Source organism: Empidonax traillii, unplaced genomic scaffold, assembly GCF_003031625.1.
Source record: "Empidonax traillii isolate 1590-97213 ecotype Southwest subspecies unplaced genomic scaffold, ASM303162v1 scaffold496:size689020, whole genome shotgun sequence".
NCBI classification, from domain to species: domain Eukaryota; kingdom Metazoa; phylum Chordata; class Aves; order Passeriformes; family Tyrannidae; genus Empidonax; species Empidonax traillii.
In genome coordinates, this window is record NW_020955689.1 from 251,542 (window position 1) to 271,690 (window position 20,149).

A 20,149-nucleotide genomic window follows, 5' to 3' on the forward strand; every position below is an offset into this window, starting at 1 on the left:
AGCTTACTTCAACCTGGGTGAAGCTCTCACAAAGGGCAATCAAGCAGCTGGGGTGCCCTTGTGTTTCTGTTCTTTAGGCTTCCCTGGGAAACATATTTTCTGAGGTCTGCAGCCCCATGGAAAATTAGTCATTTTTACTCTAGGACCATGTGGTGATTGAGTAACACAATATTTCTTTTTACTGTGTGGGGAGATAGTCTGGGTATGAGGAACAAAGTCACAAAAGACATTGGAAAACATTTTTTAAGGAAAACATCTTTCTGCATCACATGTGGCATATGCCTCCAGTAATTGTTTCATAAATTAAACAAGAAAACTCATCAATCATTTTAAACACCAATATTGGATCAGCAGTAAATCATCTTAATATGAGTCTTAATATGTTAAGAGAACTGATCCTAAATAATAAAATCAGATTCAGGGAGATTCCTTTTAGAAGCCATAAGGGAAATGGCTGTGCTCTCATGCAAATCTTGAGCAAACTGTCTTTGACTTTTTTTCCTTTTTCTGCACATGATTGTTCCAAAAACAAGAACTGTAGGTTGAAGGCTAATTTTGTGGATGAGGGGGTGAGTGTGAATATACTGAAACATGTGGCCAAATGATATTGCTCTTGGCATACTGAGGACAGTTTCAGTAGCAAATTAAACATACTTGGTAGTAGGAAAAAAACTCTGAAAAGAAATTTCTGGCCTACAACCTGCGGACATTCTAAAAAAAATATAATGGGATAGTGATTTAGCTAAAACATTTTAAATGGAGGTTTTCCAGTACTTTGTTTCAGATCTTCAAAGAACTTCATCACTGAAATATGGAGACAGATTAGGAGGATGTGTGTGTTACCCTCCCTCTAGGCCTGCTCTCCAACTTGGTTCTAAATTTTAGGGATTAAGCTATTCATCAACACGAAAGATACATCTTAAACAATCACTCGATTATATGTGTTAGTCACTGAAGGAACTGAAACTTAAAGTTCAGCAAACAGGGAAAAAGTAGCAGTCTCCTTTTCCTGTTTCAAGGGTAAACACCTGGACAATAAGGTTGGCATAATAACTATAGTACAGGAGGCCCAGAGGCTGTGATAAATCAGTTCATTGCTATGATGGTAAGAGAGGGGTTTGTGTGCTTCTGTTCCTTCATGTCAACTGGAAATGTAAGATTGTTCTATACCCTCTCAAATAAATGCAAATAGTTGTGGAACAATTGTAGAAAGAGTTTGTGTCACTCTTGCTCTTCCTCTGTATGTTAGGAAATGAACACTACATGCATAAAAGCTATTATGTTTTTGAAGGACAAGGCCATAAATGAAAGAGGTGACTCTTTTGTCCTCCAGAAAGGAGGTGCTTAGTGCCAGCAAAAGCACCTGGAAGGCCTTTTGTACATATTTCGCTTTGAAGATCTCAGGATATTCATTCCACAGAGGTATTCCTGCCAAAGTGTCAACTATTCCACTCTGTTTAGGGAGACTGTTAGCCTGATAGTCATTCTGTTGGTGATGCTTTTGTTGCTCACAGCCTTTGGTGAAGGTCCCTCTCTGAAATGAGTGCAGCTCTAGGGCAGTTGCCTGAGCTTTTGGGTTATCTGGGAGCAAGATTGTTCCTAATCTCCCCAGAAGAAGAAAGGCTGTTACTGGACTTAATTCTTGACAGCAAAGATAATGAGTAGAAACCCAAAAAACAGGTTTTACACATTTTTACTTTACCTTCAGTCAATGCCCTTCTGAATATATGGTCAGTGGTTGTTTGGAGTGAGTGGTGTACTTATGCAGCTCTTTCAGAGGTTACACTTTAATTTGGGAAACAGATATGATTTCCTTGGCTAGAAGAATTTCCTGGCACCACCTCAATGTCAAAAATAACTTATTTCTTTAGAAACAAAGCAAACCAATTACAAGATTATAATGATTTTATTGTATGGCTTTTAGATTTTCTGGATCATTGCTAGACTGGTAGACTTTACAATACAGATCCAATTTACTTTCAGTATTTACAAATAAGGGGCCTTAGTCTGAGATTTTCATGCACTTTTCAGGACTCTAAAACTGAATTACTGCCATGGCTGAAAGCTGATGTGTTATTTATCATCCAATGAGAAACTGAAAATAACAATTATTAACAAAACAAATATTTGGTGAGGTTTAGGATATATTTTATCCAGACAACAATAATGTCAATAGTCACTGACTCCACACAGAAAACACCAAAGACAGATCCAATTGAGAATGAAATTCACATCTTAATTACTGGGACATGGTGATCCAAATGGCAATAATTACTCTCCAAAATGAACTTCCAGAAGTCTGCTGCAAGATTGAAAAGTCAGCTTGTCATCGCCTGCTAGAAAGCCACTTATTTTGTCACTGCAGCACCTGTTCAGTTTGCTGTTCTGCAAACTAGTGAGTTCAGGGTAATCAATCACTTCAGTTTTGTTTCTACAACACTACATTTCCTTTCTGTGGGGTACCAGTATGTCAGAGAACAGATTTTTCGAGAGATAAAAGGAAAGCAGCAGCCATTATCTGTTATAAGGAACAGATTATTGTGATAATGATTATATACACACACACTTCCTATTTTTATTTGCCTGACAATAATTTTCATGAGCTAAAGTAAATCAGTACACTAAATTTCTTTTGCTATTCTTTGCCTTTGTTCTGTAGCAGTGCATCAGAGGTAAATCTCTTGCTTCCTGCTATTTCAAGCACCCTAGCAGACTGCTGAGTCTTGAGAAGTTTGCCCCTCCTGATGGAAAGACATGCCTAATTATCTATCCAAGGACTGGAGACTGTTTGCAAAGGTCAACACTGCTCAAGCAACTCACACAAGAGCTTTGTTGCTCTGCTTAAAAAGGATTTTAGTCTTTAAAACTGTAAACCAGGTTGTCTCTATAAATAGAAGATAAAAGAGATAAGAAAGGTGCATCTATAATATGTATGCATAGTTCATAAAAAGAAACCCATTTGGCAGTAAGACAGGAGTTTGCTGCATAATTTCCTGTCTTGAGTCAGAAAAACTGAACTCCAGGGATCTCTGTCTATGCAGTATACTGAAAAGTGCAGAAAGAAAATGTTCCTCCCGATTCAAAGTTTGTAAAAAAAAAAAAAAAAATCTTGTGTTTTATTGCATTGAAGAACTCATTAAAAATAACTGTTTGATATCCTGTTTAGGAAGAATTTATCTCCAAGACTGACAATGTAGAACATACTCGGAGTGGAAGGATGCTTACACAGATGCTTACCAAGTGGGTTGCTTGGTCAGTCGGAAGGCTACTGCTGCTATTGTCTTGTTACTACTGCAGGTTTGCCCAGCAACAAATGGCATTGTGCTGTTTTGAATGGTTTCTAAAACTCTGGATCTCAGATTCCAACCTAGCAGACTGCTTTATTTTCCACTGCATCATTCCATTTGACACCACGAACGCGCTGCACCACTGCCTTCAAATCCTGCCAGGAGACTCTCCAGCACTGTCTGTCTCCATCCTATTGAACATATGCTGCCTCTATAACAAGTTTATCAGGACAGATAGCTGATCATGGGGATGTTTCAAGAAGCCTTTGAAAGCCCCCTAAACAGCCTGATTAAACGGCTTTGTAAAACAAAGTTGTAACCAGGGAGTCTTGGATAATACTGTTTCATGGGTCATGTCCCAGCTGTACAGCGGGAAAGCAGGGAAGTAAAACCAGCAGATGAACGTGTAGAGGACTCAAAACTGTGAGAAAGTATCTATTTTTATGTCAAATGCTGATCAGGCTGTGGACCACTCAAAATAGCACTGATACAACGTCTCAGAGTGTAAGGAAGAGCAACATTTGCCATTACTCAAAACCAGGCCAGTGATCAACTGTCCTACAGTAACGCAGGGCTTTGTGCAAACTCAAGAAGCTTTTATTACGGATGTTTCACACACAAAAAAATAAAAATCACATTGCTGATGAAGAAAAAATTAAACTATCGTCCAAGAGCAGAAGCAAGGGGGGAGGTAATGAAACGACAACCCAGGAAATACAAATATTCTTCCAAACGCTTCCTGACTGTCCAGATAAAATTCACAGAACAGAAATGCCTCTGGTTGGCACACTACAATATGAAGACAAAATGAGCACAACTGACTTCATTTGGAATGCCTGAGGTCTCTTGACAAGAATAGGAATGCCACAGCTCCACATCATGAAGATATTTATTTCTTGTTGATTTTTTTTTTCCCCTTGGATTGGGGCTCTCAAGAAGTACATGGACCTCTTGGATTGAGTCCAGGAGAGGAACATGGAGATGATCAGGAGGCTGGAGCACCTCTCCTTTGAAGACAGACTGAGAGAGCTGGAGTTCTACAGCCTGGAAAAGAGAAGGCCCTGGGGAGACTTTAGAGTAGCCTTCTGGTACCTGAAGGGGGCCTATGAGAGAGCTGGAGAAGGACTTTTTACAAGGGAATATAGAGACAGGACAAGGGGGAATGGCTTCTAACTGAAAGAGGGGAGATTTAGGTTGGATATCAGGAAGAAGTTCTTGATTGTGAGGGTGGTGAGGCACTGGAACAGGTTGTCCAGAGAAGTTCTGGATACCCTTTCTCTGGCAGTGTTCAAGGCCAGGTTGGATGGGGCTTTGAGCAGCCTGGTCTAAGTGGAAGGTGTCCTTACCCATGGGAGAGAGGTTGGAACTAAGTGGTCTTTGGGGTTCTTTCCAACCTAAACCATTCTGTGATTTTATTAATGTCTTTTCAATTTCTAAAACAATGCACTGAGGGTAAAACGGGATAAAGTATTATGATGAGATACCAAAGAGAAGAAAATTGGATAATTAAAGACATTATTCCCTTCTCCAAGGAGTGAATTTATTCTTTCCTGTCAAAAGGGTAATATTGAATAAGATGGCAAAACATTAGATCCAAATCAGAGACACAACTAGAAAATTAGATATTTAATTAATACATACAGGAATGCATGAACTGTAAAATCTCTGGAATGGAAGAATATTCAGATAAGGTTTCACTGCAAATTGAGAAATAGTATTTGAATTGATAAAGAAGATGCAGTGTTAATAAACTGAATGCATGCACACAGTCTAGGAGGAAATCAGTTTCCTTCTACAATATGCTTGGTATAATTGTATTTGAAATTATTTCTAGCTTACATATTAGAGCTTATATATTTATATTAAAAGCTATAAAAATAACCACATAAACCCCAACCTCTTTAAGACTAAGATTAATGATTAATATTGAGACTCTTCAAGATTAATGTGTTAAGTAGGTTTTAGTCACAAAATGCACATATGTTAAATTATTAGAGCAGAGAAGCCTTGCTGTCCTAGGGTGCTAAATCATTTGCAGTATGACTAAGAGAAGGACATCAGAGAATTAATATTAGATGAAAAAGCTCCAAGACATGAGGAATCACAGCAAAAAACTCTCCATAAAATATGCACAGGTTTTTGCTGAGTCAGCTTAAGAAATACAGATTTAAAGTATAATTTCAGGGTTTTTCTGGAGTAAACCTTATGGTGTTTTACTAAATATTTGGCCTCCCATGTCTCATTAAGTTTCTCTTTGAGTATTTGATGCTGGGCTATGTGATAGAGGTCACCATCTATCTATTATGGTTTCCCATTCAGTCTTTTCTCCCCATCCTCCTCTTTCACCACTCTTTTTCCACATCCTCTTTATTCTCATTTCAGGTGTTCCCTTCTTTCCTGTTTTATTCAAAATATTATCATCAGTTATATCTTTTACTTTTTTTTTATACCTACCAGTTTTCCATCACCTCTCTCTTTTTTGTTTGGTTTGTTTGTTTGTTTGTTTTTCAGTCTGGGTTTTTTATGCTAGTAACACTGCTGCTTTCAGATATTTCAAATCATGGTGATCAAGCACTTAGAACAAATGCTTTTCTTTGAGACTTTAAGCATCACAGGGCTGGCGAAGGCCTTTGGGTCTTGTGGATTGGTAGACTGTGGTGGGGCAAGAAGAGGGATTCCTCCTTTCTTCAATACACTGTTACTGATTAAACAGCTTGATTTAAGCTGACTGAAAAACCAATTCTTCAATGACTGTTTTGCCCTAAAAAAAGCTTCACTTCTCTTTCTACCCATACTTCCCTCCACTCCGAAACTGATCAAAAGAAATACTTTAAATATTGCTGGTAGTTCCACTATAACAGCAAGCTTCGTGATGCCCAAATGTCTGACAGCATTAAAATGCACAGAGAACGTGTAGTCTGACACATCAACAGATGTACAGTGAGGCTGAAATATTCTGGGTATGCTGAATTTACCGGGCAGAACATTTAGCTGTGCGTCTGTTAATGTAGCCACAGCATGTTCCAGTTCATGGCCTGTGCAAAGCTGAGTTTAATTTCACAGGCACAGTGGTGAGTTGTCCCGGATTTCTGAATGACCAGCAACCTGCACGGAGTACCTGCTGGGCTGCTGAGTGGATGCGAGTCAGAAGAAGAGTTGGAAAAATGGAATGTGATGGGTGACCTGTAAAAGGAATTTGTCTCTTTCAGCAGCTGCCAAGCAAGTGGGTACACATCTGTGGAAACCCTTTACGTGGACAGTTGTAAAAGGCTGTATTTGAGCATGCTCAGCACCAGGATCTGCAAGAGGAGCTGAGTACTGGCAACAAGAAATACCCATTATCCTTTAAAAAAAGACCAGAACAACTTGGGATTTTTGCAGATGAGTCCATCTGAAAACTAGAAAATATTTAAATCAGATTTTTTTTCATTTCTTTCCTCCCTGTCTCCAGTTCATTAATAACAGGAAGAGTTTGATTCACGTAGCAGTCTAGATAATAAAGGTGAAGCCTAGATTGAGATTGCAGGAGTCTGGGATGTAGGAGGACCCTGTCCTTTCATCTCAGAAAATCCGTGACAAGTTGGTGTGTTTGCCTTAAAAGGCTGGTTGACTTATTTGTTAACCAGTTAAATAGCAGTGAGGTTGTTGGTTGGAGCTGAGGATTTCTGTCAGCTGCTCAGACTGAAGAGGTCACTGCAAGGGTAGCAGTGATCACATAGCAGTGATCACACCATCCTGTTCATCAGCTTGTCCTTGCATATGGAGAGGGAGAGCAATGTGTCGCTAGTTGCATCCATTACACTGAATTAGTATGACTGGAGGTCCAAGAGGATGACAAAGTGCCAGCCCAAACCCTGTTGCCCTCAGTTTGAGATCTGTGAAAGCAGCACAGACTGAAGCCAGGTTGTCATATGCTCAGCCTGGACAGTTGCTGTGCATTTTGACAGATCTGACTTTGTTAGGGAATGGAAGACAATCCACAGTAATTAAGAAGCAGATGGGTGAGGTAAAGATATATTTGCTCACTTGCTTGAGACATGGTCAGGCAGTAAGAACAACTCAAAGAAACAGGAAAAATTGGTACCTCCCATGGACAGCTGATCAAGTGCCATTTCCCAAGCTGTACATTCCTCCAATCTGGCACCACAAGAGCAGGACATCCCTGTTTGATCACAGGCATTCTGACATCAGCCAGCTTTCTAGCTTACCAACACTGCTGATTTGTCACCACTGTTTTGTTCCCTACATCTGTTTTTCTCACACCTCAGTTCCTTTGGCTCTTCCTCTTTTTCCCCCCTCTAGAGACATTTACCCAAATTCACAATTAAGAACTTGATACTCAGAAAACACCCCTTCTGCTTAATTCTCACAGAAAGAAATTTGTTTAAACAGTTGATACTAAATGCAACTCATTTTTCAAAGCATAGACATGTCTGACAATTTCCATTTGAGTTCTGGTAGAAAAGAAGAAGAGCATTTGCTCCTGCCAAGAGCCTGGAGAAAGCTGACCCGCAGCTCTTGGCCATGCTTTACAGATCACGCCACAGCTCTGGGTGCGTGGGAGCCTGAGGGCTACTGAAATGTGTAAGAGCAGAGAGGAGAAGGAGCTGGGTCCACAGCAGCAGAGACAGGACACTCTGAATCCAGCTGCAGGAACAGGGTGCAGCCTGACCTGAGTATTGCTGAGACAAAATCTGCCTGATGCGAATTTATACATGAGCTGGAGCTAGAGGGAAGGAGGGAGGGTAGTAAGGGGAGTCAGAGGAGGGTAGGAGGAGAAGGGAGATACGGTCTAGGCAAGACGCCTGTAGCAAGTGTGTGTATGAGGAAAACTCCTCGAATTTCTTTTACTCTGAAGAAAGCTAAATCAACTGAAGCATTATTGAAATGCAGTATAATTTTTTGTAAGAAGAGGAGTCCTAAGCCTGTTGCCCTCAAATGCAGCTGTGGGAAAGCTCAAAGGTAGGCAGGCTGGGAACTGGAAGACAAGTTCAGGGGAACTCATGTACACAAGAATTTGTACTTGGCTGTCCTATACTATGATTTGGCATATGTTTAATTTGGCATTTAATTTGACTGAACACATTATTTTGATGATTATGTAGAAATTTTTTTTTTTTTTTTTTAAATAACAGTTATATGTGAGTCTTAAGGAAGAACTGGAAATGGCCAGCTTGGAAGCAATAGAAATGGATTTGCTGTGTATGCACACCATTGAAAAGCCACAAAACCAGTGCAGAGAGAGCTGGGTGTGCAGCACTGTTGGTAAAGGAATGACACTGGGAATAGGGGATGGCGTCTGAACATTGTGATAAACCCTTACTAGATAATTCTTGATGAAGGAAACAAGAAAGAGGAAAGATCCAGGTCTGAACACAAGCTGGGTGTCTGTCAAGCTCATCATGTCCCACTCTTCCTGTTCTCCACTCCCTCTCCAATCCCCTCAGAATAAAGTGAAAATGCAATGCATCTCTTAACATTTCCCATTGATTTTATTTTCCTGTATGAGGACAGGGTGCAGCCTATTATTCTAATTCCAGCAGAAAAGGTCATTCATAAATTCAGTGCAAGGGTTTCAGTGCATTCCTCAGCAGAAAGGATGTGGCACACCACGGGCAATACCCAGGTACCAGATGCAATGCAAACTGAGCTACCAGCCAGGCATTCCTTCATCCCTCGAGGGGCACTATTGCAAAGTCAAGATAACAGACTTCAGCAATTAAGATATGCTCCACACATTAATGGAGAGAAATCTGTGGATTCCTGCAAGTTTGCAGGCGCTTAATGGAGAGCTGCTGCATAGGCTTCTTTCTCAAGGTAAAGGAAGCATTGGAAAGTATGCCAGTTTAAAATGCTATTTGCTTCAGCTGACATAAAGCTACGACGTTGCTTAAAAACACTGCCTTCTCATTCTGGCGTAGAAACTCGTCAAGGTCATGTGCCTTGTGAAACGACGATGTCACTTCCCTTGCTGCGTGCAAAGTGATGTTTGGGTTTACCTAAGAGAAAGCAAAACAGTTTAAGAAGCTGTATTTGAAGTTCATGTCCCTCTATTTCCCTTGCAGCTTTTGCAGTCACTAGAACACTTCTGCACTTCTAAACTCAGAGCAGTTTCAGCCACTGATACACTGCTGATTTTTCCCATATGCTGTTCATATATAGAGGGTGGCTTATTCAGTAGCCTTTGCATGTCCTTTGCAACCTTTAACTCTCATTCTGTGGTGTCAGGATTTCAAATTTGGCTGATATCTAATTAAATGAGTATTTTTGTCTACATTTAAATTAGAGGGAAACTTCAGATGTTACCTATGAAAAATGTAAAGAAAGTCTCTAATTCCTGGCCTAATTGATACAGAAATAGTAGTCTATTCCTAGCTTCATCAGTCACATTATCACCTGTATTGCAAAGAATCTCATGAGAAAGTTGTAAAATTGTCAGTTTATTCCTGTTGTATTTAAATGAGGTGTTTATGAACTAATCACTGTACTGCAGATTAAATAGAGTTTTATTATGGCATCTAAATCTAAGGATCAGTGACTGTCATGGTCAATGGCATAATACTGCTACTAATATGTCAAATTTAGTATCAGAATAAACAACCAAGCTAGAGAAAGAGGAGCCATTAGTGACATTGACTGTCGCTATTCAGGAAACTATTTAAAAACCATGCTGTCCCTAGTCCTGTCCCGTCCCATCCCATCCCATCCCATCCCATCCCATCCCATCCCATCCCATCCTTAGTACTATAAAACAGCCTTGAAGCTTCTAAATTTTTTTAAAAAACATTTAAATAAGATGCTGTATTTTAAGACCAAACAAAAAAAAGATGAAGAAAAAAAGACGTGATGGAACAATTTCAAACCCTTCATCAAATAGCACACCATCAAAAATACTTTTTTTCACAGAATCAGCATCATCTTTCACTATACATGCCTTTTCAGACCCTGTGTCTTGGTGAAAAATTTTAGCTGTTATAGTAAAACTGAAAACTTGTGAGGGTTCAGATAGTTTTCCATCTTAACCTCCAAAATGTCTTCTACTATTTCTGATCCAGAAAACAATCTGAATTACTAAATTAAAACAATTTGTTTCATTTCCTTAGATATAAAACTTTGCCCTTCAATGAGGGGCAAGATTCTTTCTTCCCCTCTTTGGTGACTGACTGACACGTTTCAGCATTGTGATACAGACTTCCTTTACATTCTATATAAGGTCTACTTTAGTCTGAAGATCAAAGCAGATTTTAGTAGAGCAAAGATGATTGTGTTGAGCCTTTGAACCGAGATAAAATTTCATCCTAAAAATCTGGACACCTTAAAACTGCATGGACAAGCCCAGGCTTCTCTGAGAATGAAACCTGTCCAGACCTAAGGCAGCTCTGAGCCCCAGTGTGCAAAGGTGCATTAGGACAGCACTTTGCTTGTATCCATGGTCCTACACTCCTTTTAGAGGTTTATTATTTCTGGCATGGTAGCACATACCACGAAATTCCTATCTAGTTCATGCTCCAGAAACTCTCACAACCCTTGCTCTTCCCAGGTTCTCCAGCAATCTGAGAAAACTTTCTCCAGGTTCTCGGACATTTCCAGTGCTTCTGGTATAAGAGGCCATTGCAGATCAGAAGAGGACACAGGCCCCTTTAAATTATTAATGATGGGAATGAAAATTAATACAGCTGTGGAGGGAGAAGGTTGGCTTGATCCTAGTGGTCTTCTAAAACATGGGACGCAGGTCACTTATCTGTCTGACAACCTCTCCCAGTCAGACCACAGACATGCAGGCACACAATTTTTTTGAGAGATTATAAACATCTGACCAAAGATGAGAGTTTCAATTGCAATATTTTGATCAGGCTAGACGATGTTTTTTTACAAGTATCAGATAAAACTTGAGCTTTTTTTCAGTTGTCAAACAATGAATGAATTTTCAATTAGACATAATTTCTTTACCTGTCCTGACAAAGAATGGCCTGTAAATAATCTGCACCCTCAGCCCAAACAATCTGGCCAGAATGATACTTCTGTAGCTATTTCTGATAAAATAAATAGTGCATATTCACATTATTTGTAAATGTTTTATGTCTGGAGACACGGGCAGAAGTTGACAAAGTCAGGTAAAATAATGCAAAATTTTAAGACTTCTGCTATGGCTTAATAAAGGGAATTTTTTGTCAATTCACTCTGTTATCTTAGGGAACTTCTAATTTTTTATTTTTCCTTCAAATATACTTGGAAGAAAATTATAAGGTGCTCTACTTTCAACTTTTTTTTTTTTTTAATATATATTTTACAAGCCTTGAAGGTTCTCTGAGCCCTTTGATTTTGCTATCTATGCCATTATAATTTTATGGGGCCAACAGCAAGTTTTATTGATGTCCTTGTAATGTTCAGTTCCTCTCTTTGACCCTTTAAAGCAGCTGCATTTGAAATAAATTAGTATTAGATAGTACACTGTACAGGTGATATAGTTCCTGTCTTCCCATGGTAGGGAAAAATTGTATAACTAAGACATGTCACCTCAACAAAATACAGAAGTTAGGAAAAGGTTACTCTAATTACTGAAGTTTAAGTTTTCAATTTATTCCATTACTTTTAAATATCGTTATCACATGGTTTTGAATGTCAGATAAGACTAGTGCACATAATCAGTTCAGAATGGCACTAACTAAATTAAATGTTCTTACAGTCTGTCTTTTTTCTTTCTTTCTTTATTTTTTTTTTCCAGAGCCAGTGGATGCATACTTTGGAAGGAACTGTAAAGGGATGGGATAATTTTCTCTGCAAGATCCTGTAGAACAATTCATATGAAACAATTTTGTAATATTAAAGCCCAAAGGGAAAGAACTTAATAATTCAGGAATTTAGGAGACTCCTGCATCCTGTTCCAGGCTGGTATGCATGATAGAAGACCATAAGTAAAAAAAGGGAGGTTGACCTTCTGGAGTTGTTGAGTGCCCACAGAAGATTTGAAGACTAGTAATGAGTGAAGTCTTCTCACACAGAATAGTGCAACAGGAAATGAAAAGGGCAGTTGCCAGTAAAAAGTATGTGACAGGGCCTGAGGGACAAAGAATCACCTGAAGGCTGGGAGTGAAAAGTCTATGGGAGGAAATGACTCCAGCTAATTTTTTGGAAGAGCAGAGCTGGCTATACTTATGACAATTGTGATTACCATAGCAGCTAATTTAGTCCAACTTGTCTGGGGTCTGCCTTCTGCCTCTCTGGAGCTGCCAGCTGGCCAGTGCTGCAGCAGCTGAATCTCACAGTATTCTGAAAAATGGAAAGAAGATGCTGCATGTATGCTGAGAGGCGAATGGCATCAATGGATGTTCTTGGTTTCTCTTCTTCAGTTCTCAAACAAAAGATAAAATTCACTTGGACTACTCTTATTTCTGCCTTAGAAGTTCTGGAAATTCAAAGTGTTTATCATGTCCCTTGGATGGGACACCTGTAGCTGGAAAACAGTCCTTTCTGAATGGGGTTTGTAGGTAGGATTTCTCAGAGAAACCAGACAGATCAAAACCAAAGGTCTGGAAAAAAAAATTGGCTTTTTCTTTGGTCTGTTTTTAATTAGAAGAGCTTTGGAACATTTCCACCTTTACCTGAAACACTTCAAAGAGTGTGCTACTGACAGATAGACAGATCTGAGACCAGAGGGACAGACAATATTAAATCCCAGAGCTGTTTCAACCAGGCTGATAGTATTATATAGGAGCAGCAGGAGAAGGAATATTGTCCAGATGTTATATTTTTGTATGGGAACTCTTACGTGACTCATGCAGGGGAAAGCACGTTTTTAATATTCAACTGCTATCTACTGCAGGAGGAGGGCTCCTAATTTGACAATATGTATTCTCACTGAGTATTACAGTACTGAATGTTAATACCGGTGCTCAGAAATGAAGCGGCAGGCATTTACTTTGAAGTAAGTTAGTGGATGAATTTTCTGCATGCTAGCTATTTTCTGCTCATTATCAGTGAAAGTAGGCTAAGCTACCCTGCTCTCAGACTGCCTGTCTACACTGTAAGATGAAGGAAGAGCAGCAGAGCTCAAGCTCTGGAGCTCTGACTGCCACACTGCTAACATGTACAATGAAGTTTTAACCTCATTATGATCATGAAGGAGTAGTAGATACGTGTCAAAGATGTGCAGCAGAAGAATGCTTTCAGATTATTCATGATCTATTTACAGCTCTGCACTGTCTTCTAGGATCCAAATGTGAGAGCTGAGCAAATACCTTACAGTATCAGAGATCTAATTCTAAACTGGTATTTTGGTTCAATGTTTTATTTGATTAATGTTAATTTCCCGTCAGATGATGTCAATGTCTAGCAGCATACTCAAACTGAGCACCAATTATGATGATGTCCTTTACAGAATTTTTTTATCAAGGCTATCAAAGCCCCCTTTTCAATGATGGTTAATCTTCTCAAAGAGATGAAATGTTCATTCATCAGCATGAAAAAAAGCCCCTAAGTGATAAAACTCTGCAGTTTCATGTAAACATGAACACCAAAGCTGGTTTTGAAAGTGTGTGATGGCTTTGGTAGGATAAATTATGAGATGAACAGGTGAATTCGTAGGTCATTGCTGTTATTCAGCCCCAAGTGTTGAAGCATCTGCCAGGCTTGTTCTATAGAAAAGAAAGTACCTTTTCTAGGAGTAAAGAATTATTACCTCTTGGAATAATTGCCATTTTACCTGCTGGAAATTCAAAGGATTTTGAGCTTTTGCCTCCTACTATTCAGTTGCTATTTGTGGATAGGTTCCACGCAAAAAAAAAAAAAAAAAAGCAGTTCTCATTTCTATACTTTCCCTAAGCCACATGAGTGATGTCATTTATCTCCTAATTTTTTTAGAGTATTTCTGTGTTCTCTCCTTTGCACATTTGAAACTAATTAATGGGCTAGATGTAAGATGGTGTTACCTCCCACCTGTGCAAGGTGGTGACTGTCACAGTGAATCCAGAGAAATGTCTCCTGGCCAATTATATTTTCACCACACAGCCCGGTAAAGAAAGAAAGAAACTCCAGTCAGGGAACAATAAATATCCTTACATTAACACCAGGAAAAAAAAACCCATCTAGGAATGGACCTTCTACCACCCCTTCTCAAGGAAACTGCCTTTTGAGAAAAGAATCCAGGCCCCTGGGGTTGATTTCTAGGATGACTCTGTAGCTGTAGAGTGATGGCAGCTGCTTTGTAAGAAGGAAGGGAGACCTGATAGGTCCCTTTTGGCTACTCTTACTGGAAGTACCTGAAGACCACTAGCTTGAGGTAGAGACATAAACAGAGCCTACAGAGATTAACTGCAGGGGTAGCTGTCAGTTCTGAAATGGATAACCTGTGTTATAGATGACTTGTATTATGTCAATTGTTTCCAAGTGGATATTAAAGTATTTCTGAAAAGATCTAATTTAATTCAGAGTGGTTGCTGGAGATGAAAAAAAGATAAGGAGAACATTTCCCTTACCTCCCTGACACTTTCTCAAGAGCAGCTCTTGCCTGACCTTGGTGTTTCTGTGCTCAATCATATATCCCATTTAGAAACTCTCACATTATTTCTGTTTACCAGAATGATACTTTTACAAAAAGTAGTGTTTAATTACGTGGAGCTAATTCTTTATAAATGCATATTACAACCAAAGAAATACTCCACTTTTAGTAATAAAGTACGGACTATGACAGTACAGGTCTCCAAAAAGGATGTGAAGACAAACCTGAGTATTGCATCCAGTGAAATTTTCCACTTAATAGAAAAGTCAAACCTTTGCTCTATTCTACCTTAGTAATGAGCCTCAAGCTCCAGCCTAAATGAAAATGTAGATTCCTGTCACGTTGTCTAATTTTTGGTTTTTTTTTCCTCTTTACAGCTGGTCATCCAGATAGCCAGCTTTCCCCTCTTGTCTTGTCTGTATCAGCCATTAAAGCCTATCTAAAAAACAGATTAAAGAACTTCCTTGAAACATTAACATTACCTTTCTATAATTTTTATAAAATCCTGCATTTCTCTAGAGCTATTATTTTTGTTACTACACATGCATGTAAAACAGGATTTTTCAGTCTTTGTGTCTTTCAGCTTTATTTCACACCTCAAATCATAATCCATTTTACCTGAGTAAGAATTATATACTAAATGCCTTTATCTTCAGTTTCCCAGAAGGCTAAAATTATTTTACATCAGTGTTCTCCAAGCCAGTGAATAACTGCACTTTTTAAAAAATTATTTCAAGAAAGCAGAAAACACCTCAACTTAAAGAAGAAATTCTCCTTGTTTACAACTGCAATTCAATTATTTTTTGTTGTTGTTGTTTCTGATTTGACCCTCCTGCTGTTATGAATGGTTATGAGGCAACCAACTTTTATTAACCAACTATATTGTTGCAACACCTAGAGCAGAAAGTGATGTTGCATTGTGGTAGGTGTTGTACAAGGGATCATTTCTGTTGGGTAGCAAAAAACCTATCTATCACAGCAAGAGCATCTGTGGCAGAAGCTGGTCCTATGCAAATAACACTAATAAAAATGGAAATAAGACAGACAGAAGATCAGTTTCTTAGTAAGATTGTTCCAGAGTGCTTTTCAAAAACCCATCTGTCTTTAAAAATAGGGTCTTGCGTTCATTTTTTGATGACAAATGAGAATTGCATAGTATGGGAACAACAGAAACTGAATGCAGCTGATGCCAGACTAGCAGTGAAATGGGAGTCTACTCCCATATTGCCCATTTAGAGAATGTAATTGCAGGTGGGTACAAATTGTAATTTGATCTATGTGTCCTGATCTTCTACTGGTTTTAATCCCTCTGGGCCACTAAAATATGCCTACTCAGTATGATGGGACAATTAGAAGCTTTAACGATACCGAATTCTGTGTCTACTTTGCCCTTCAAACTGCTGCCCTTGGGTAACCGTGTTAACTCTGCTCTTCTCTCATCCAGCATCATTCTGAGAGCTGCACAGTGAAGTTTATCAGTAGACATGGTCAGTTGCACAACAATTTTACATCAGGAAATCCATCTCTCTGCAAAGAAGTTCGATTTTTCTTTGGTAGAAAGAATAAAAGGCTTTTTTTGTGTGTTTCTTTTGTTTGTTACTGATATGTTCTTTTGCTTATTGTTCTTTTGTCTTTTTTGCAAAGACAGTAACATAAGCAGAGAGGAAAAAGCAAAAGAATCATATTTGCAAAGTGCTAATATAATCCCATGCTATTAGAAAAATTAAGTATTCAATGCCAGGAACGCCATTCCTTTCCTGCAGAGCTATTTCAGCTTCTGAAGGCTCTGCCTGAGGTCTCTGTCTCCTCACTTTGAATTAATGTATGAAGACGCCATGAGCCTGTCTGAGTCAGACAGTCAGCTCCAGTCCAATTGCTCTAATGAAGTGCAATGAGGTGGGAATGCATCCTGTTTCCAAATATTGACCAAAATCAGACTGCATCATCTTTTGTACTCTCAACAGAACTGACTTGGAGAATACCAGAAAACAGCTCATGACTCTTTTGATGACCAAACATTTTAAAGGATTTTCATTTCCTGTTTCACAGAAGTTCAACATGTTAACTTTTAAAAACAAAACAGTGTATCTTCAAAAAGGCACATTAGCTGTGTGGTCAAATACTTTTCCACTTCAAAAATCAGTGCGTGGGATTCACACATAAACATCTTATACCAGTAAAAAAAGAAAAATTTACAATTTTCTGGGTTAAACCCTCACTGCAATTTAAGCAACCTCATCTCTGTACAAAGTGCTTAGAAGAAATAACATTAATACTCCTTCATCTCAGAAAAGGGAGGGAAAAGCCCTCCTCACAAGTTGTAAATGTTGGGAATAATTGATTCTTGAAGTGAGTAAACCTTGATATTCATGTAAGATGTCAGTAGCAGAAAAATTAAGCAATAGCATGTAGGATGGCCTAAAAATGAGTCCAAAGCAGTTTCAGATGCATCTGTATTGCCTCTTGAGTTCATCTGGGCAGCTCTCCAGGAAGCTGCTGCACTGGGAAATAACCATGAGGTCCATAAAAGGGATAGAAAATATCCAGATGAGATGTTAGAGACTTCCAAAGGACCTCATTGGTGGGCCTTACTGTGAGAGGGTGGTGATTTTGCTGAGTGCTAAGGGACAGTTATGCCACAGGAGGATGTACTGGGATAAGAAAGCTGTCTGCATGGATAAAGGCACTGTACAAACTTCACAGTGAGTAACAATATTCAAAATAACTTCAATATCTCCTTGTAGAAGCAGTGGTCTCAGTAATTTCCTTGTATTGCCTCCACCTGTCATTGAGAGGGTAATGAAACTTCACAAACATGGTGTTGCCTCTCTTTGCCCATATTTTTTTTTTTTTTCAATGCACGGCAGACAATCACTAATTTGTGTGCTCATCAGCCTATGTTATCAGGTGAACATAACCCCTCCTTTAGGTATGACTCCAGTGTAGCCACTTTCTGGTCGAGAATGACACGTCCAGCAAGTGTCCTACTGGACACACATCACTGTCCCAGGTATAAAATGAAATCTTACCTATAACTTTTCCTAGGAAGAGTGCCTTTGGGGAATTGAACTGAATGTCAGATGTGGCTGGCAGGCTGTAACTTGTTGGAGGATAGTGATCAAGCTGGAGAAAGAGAAAAGAAATCATGAGTATTTTGAACTGATCTGCTTATTACAGTGCTACTGAATCAGGTCTACCTTATGGAGTTTATGCCATCACTTACACCTCTGTTTGATACACTCTGTTTTCATTTTGATAAAGAAAAATTGACAGTAAATACCCTTTCTTCATTATCTGCCATCTCCACAGATCCCAAGACCTAAAGAATACCGGTATTGGAATTTTTTTTTTTTTCTGATTGATGTAGAATCACATCAGTTTTGCTCGTGTGCTTCAACGTAATTGCTAAAAATAGCAACAGCATCAAAAATAAAACAAATTACTATTTCCATAGAAACAGATTTCCATTTGGGACCTATGTTACTGCTAATTCCAGATTTAAACAGCTGGGAATTCGAGACTAGGCATTCTCCTTTTCTTTCAGAAAAGTCATAAATTAATAAGATATGCTTTTTGGCACTTCATGTTTGTTATTTTCTTGTTGAAAATATTGTGCTATTCGATGGTGATGACACCTACTGAAACCTAAAAAATAAATTCAAGAGTAATCAACTTAGCTAAATAGTTTATAGGAAACACGTATTGTCCCCGATATGACACATTACATTAGCATTATTTCCCCCTGGTTTTTAGCTATTTAACAAAAAAATAGGAAGAAAGAGAGTAATAAAATGAATTGCCTATGCTTAGAAATAGTGCTATTAAGATAGTTTAATATAGATTAATAGAGTTTTGATGTTCATATTTCATAAAGGTAATCGGGGTGAATTTTTACCTTTGCTGTTGTTATTTATTTTCTCAGGTTTATGTGTTTATTACACAGGCTTAAATAGGACATAACAACAATTGTTTATTTTATTCTGGCCTTACCTTGCCACAAAACAGGAGAGAAACTCATATATGTGATTTAAGACTTTGCAGAGTACCATAGACTGCAGAAGTAATTCTGGAGGAATGGCAACAGTAAAGGACATACAGTATTTTCACATATTTTTTTGCCATATTTCTAATTTAAAAATGTTATTACTGTGGATTATTTTTCTTTAATGGTACTGCAAATGCTCAGTTCAGTGGTTAAAAGTAAATGAATGGCAGCAGAGAAAAGAAGGAAGGGCTGAATCTCATGCTACCCTGGAACACTGTGAGCTCAGGGACTTGAAAAGCCTCCCAGGGTCATGAGTCTGCAGAGGCAATAATCTCAAAGCCCTATAATAACTGGGGAAGAGGGGTCCTCTGTTTCTTGTAATGCCCCATAAAATTACAAGAGAGGTGTATATACATAGTACACAGAGAAGAAAAATAGTCTCTGCAGATCACAAAAGAGATCTAGCAAGTTGTCTTGTTCATAATTGATTTCTAATTGATCAAACTAGTATTCATACTGATTATTTTGAGTTAAATACGTTCAAAATCGTATTTCCATATTCTTACTCAGAAACTAAGAAGTTTCCATTTGTTCAGAGTATCTTCAACAGTTTTCCTCATACTTTCAATAAACAGCAAAAATACGTTTTACCTGAAATTAGAGTTATATAAATTCAAATTGAAGAGAACTATTTTTGAAAGGGTGTAGTCAAGTGAATACAAAGAGTTAAAATACAAAACAGATCTCAACCTTAACCATAGCTAATTCCACTAAGTACAGACTCCAGTTAATGCTCACTATTGGCTTGCCTGGTGGAAGGGAAATATGTGTTCCAGCATCCAACATTACAAGTGTCAGATCCACTGTCAATGGGAACTGCAGGCATATCAGATGAAAAAAATATTCCTCTCTTATTTCATAAAACAAATAGAAATGGCTCATATCTGTCATGGTATTTACCTTTAAGGTCATTAAATGAAAGGTGTGGGCTTTAGAAAGCTGTATCAGGAAAAGACTGGTGAAAACTTTAACCTTTGCATGTGGTGGAATTATTTCTGATACATACACAGGATTCATCTCCTAGGTTTTCCTTTTATAAATATGACTTAAAATAAGCTGAAGTAACTCATAAAATAATCTGGTATATTACCACATACATTGGTATCTATCAGCATCACCAATATTCATGTTCTTCCATTTTCAAAATCAGCCTGGAGCAATGTTTAATATTTCTTTTTGTTGTGATTTGGAATCTGAGCAGTGGTGTTGATCAGATGATCATAATTCTGATAAAATAAGAATAAATTACAATAATAATTATCAATCTATGATCTAATTTATCAGTGCATTGTGGGTATCCTAAATCTGTCCAGGTGTTAC

General features: G+C 38.4%; 1 protein-coding gene across 1 annotated transcript in view; it reads right to left on the reverse strand.

The window, feature by feature from the left end:
• CNTNAP2 (contactin associated protein like 2) overlaps positions 1-20,149 on the reverse strand; it is a gene marked incomplete at its 5' end in the record, with an annotated part of 444,129 nt that overhangs the window by 40,342 nt on the left and 383,638 nt on the right. Inside the window, one exon of the mRNA XM_027896436.1 lies at positions 17,814-17,907. Within this exon, the coding sequence (XP_027752237.1) occupies positions 17,814-17,907 (94 nt within the window). The remainder of the gene's footprint in view (positions 1-17,813; positions 17,908-20,149) is intronic.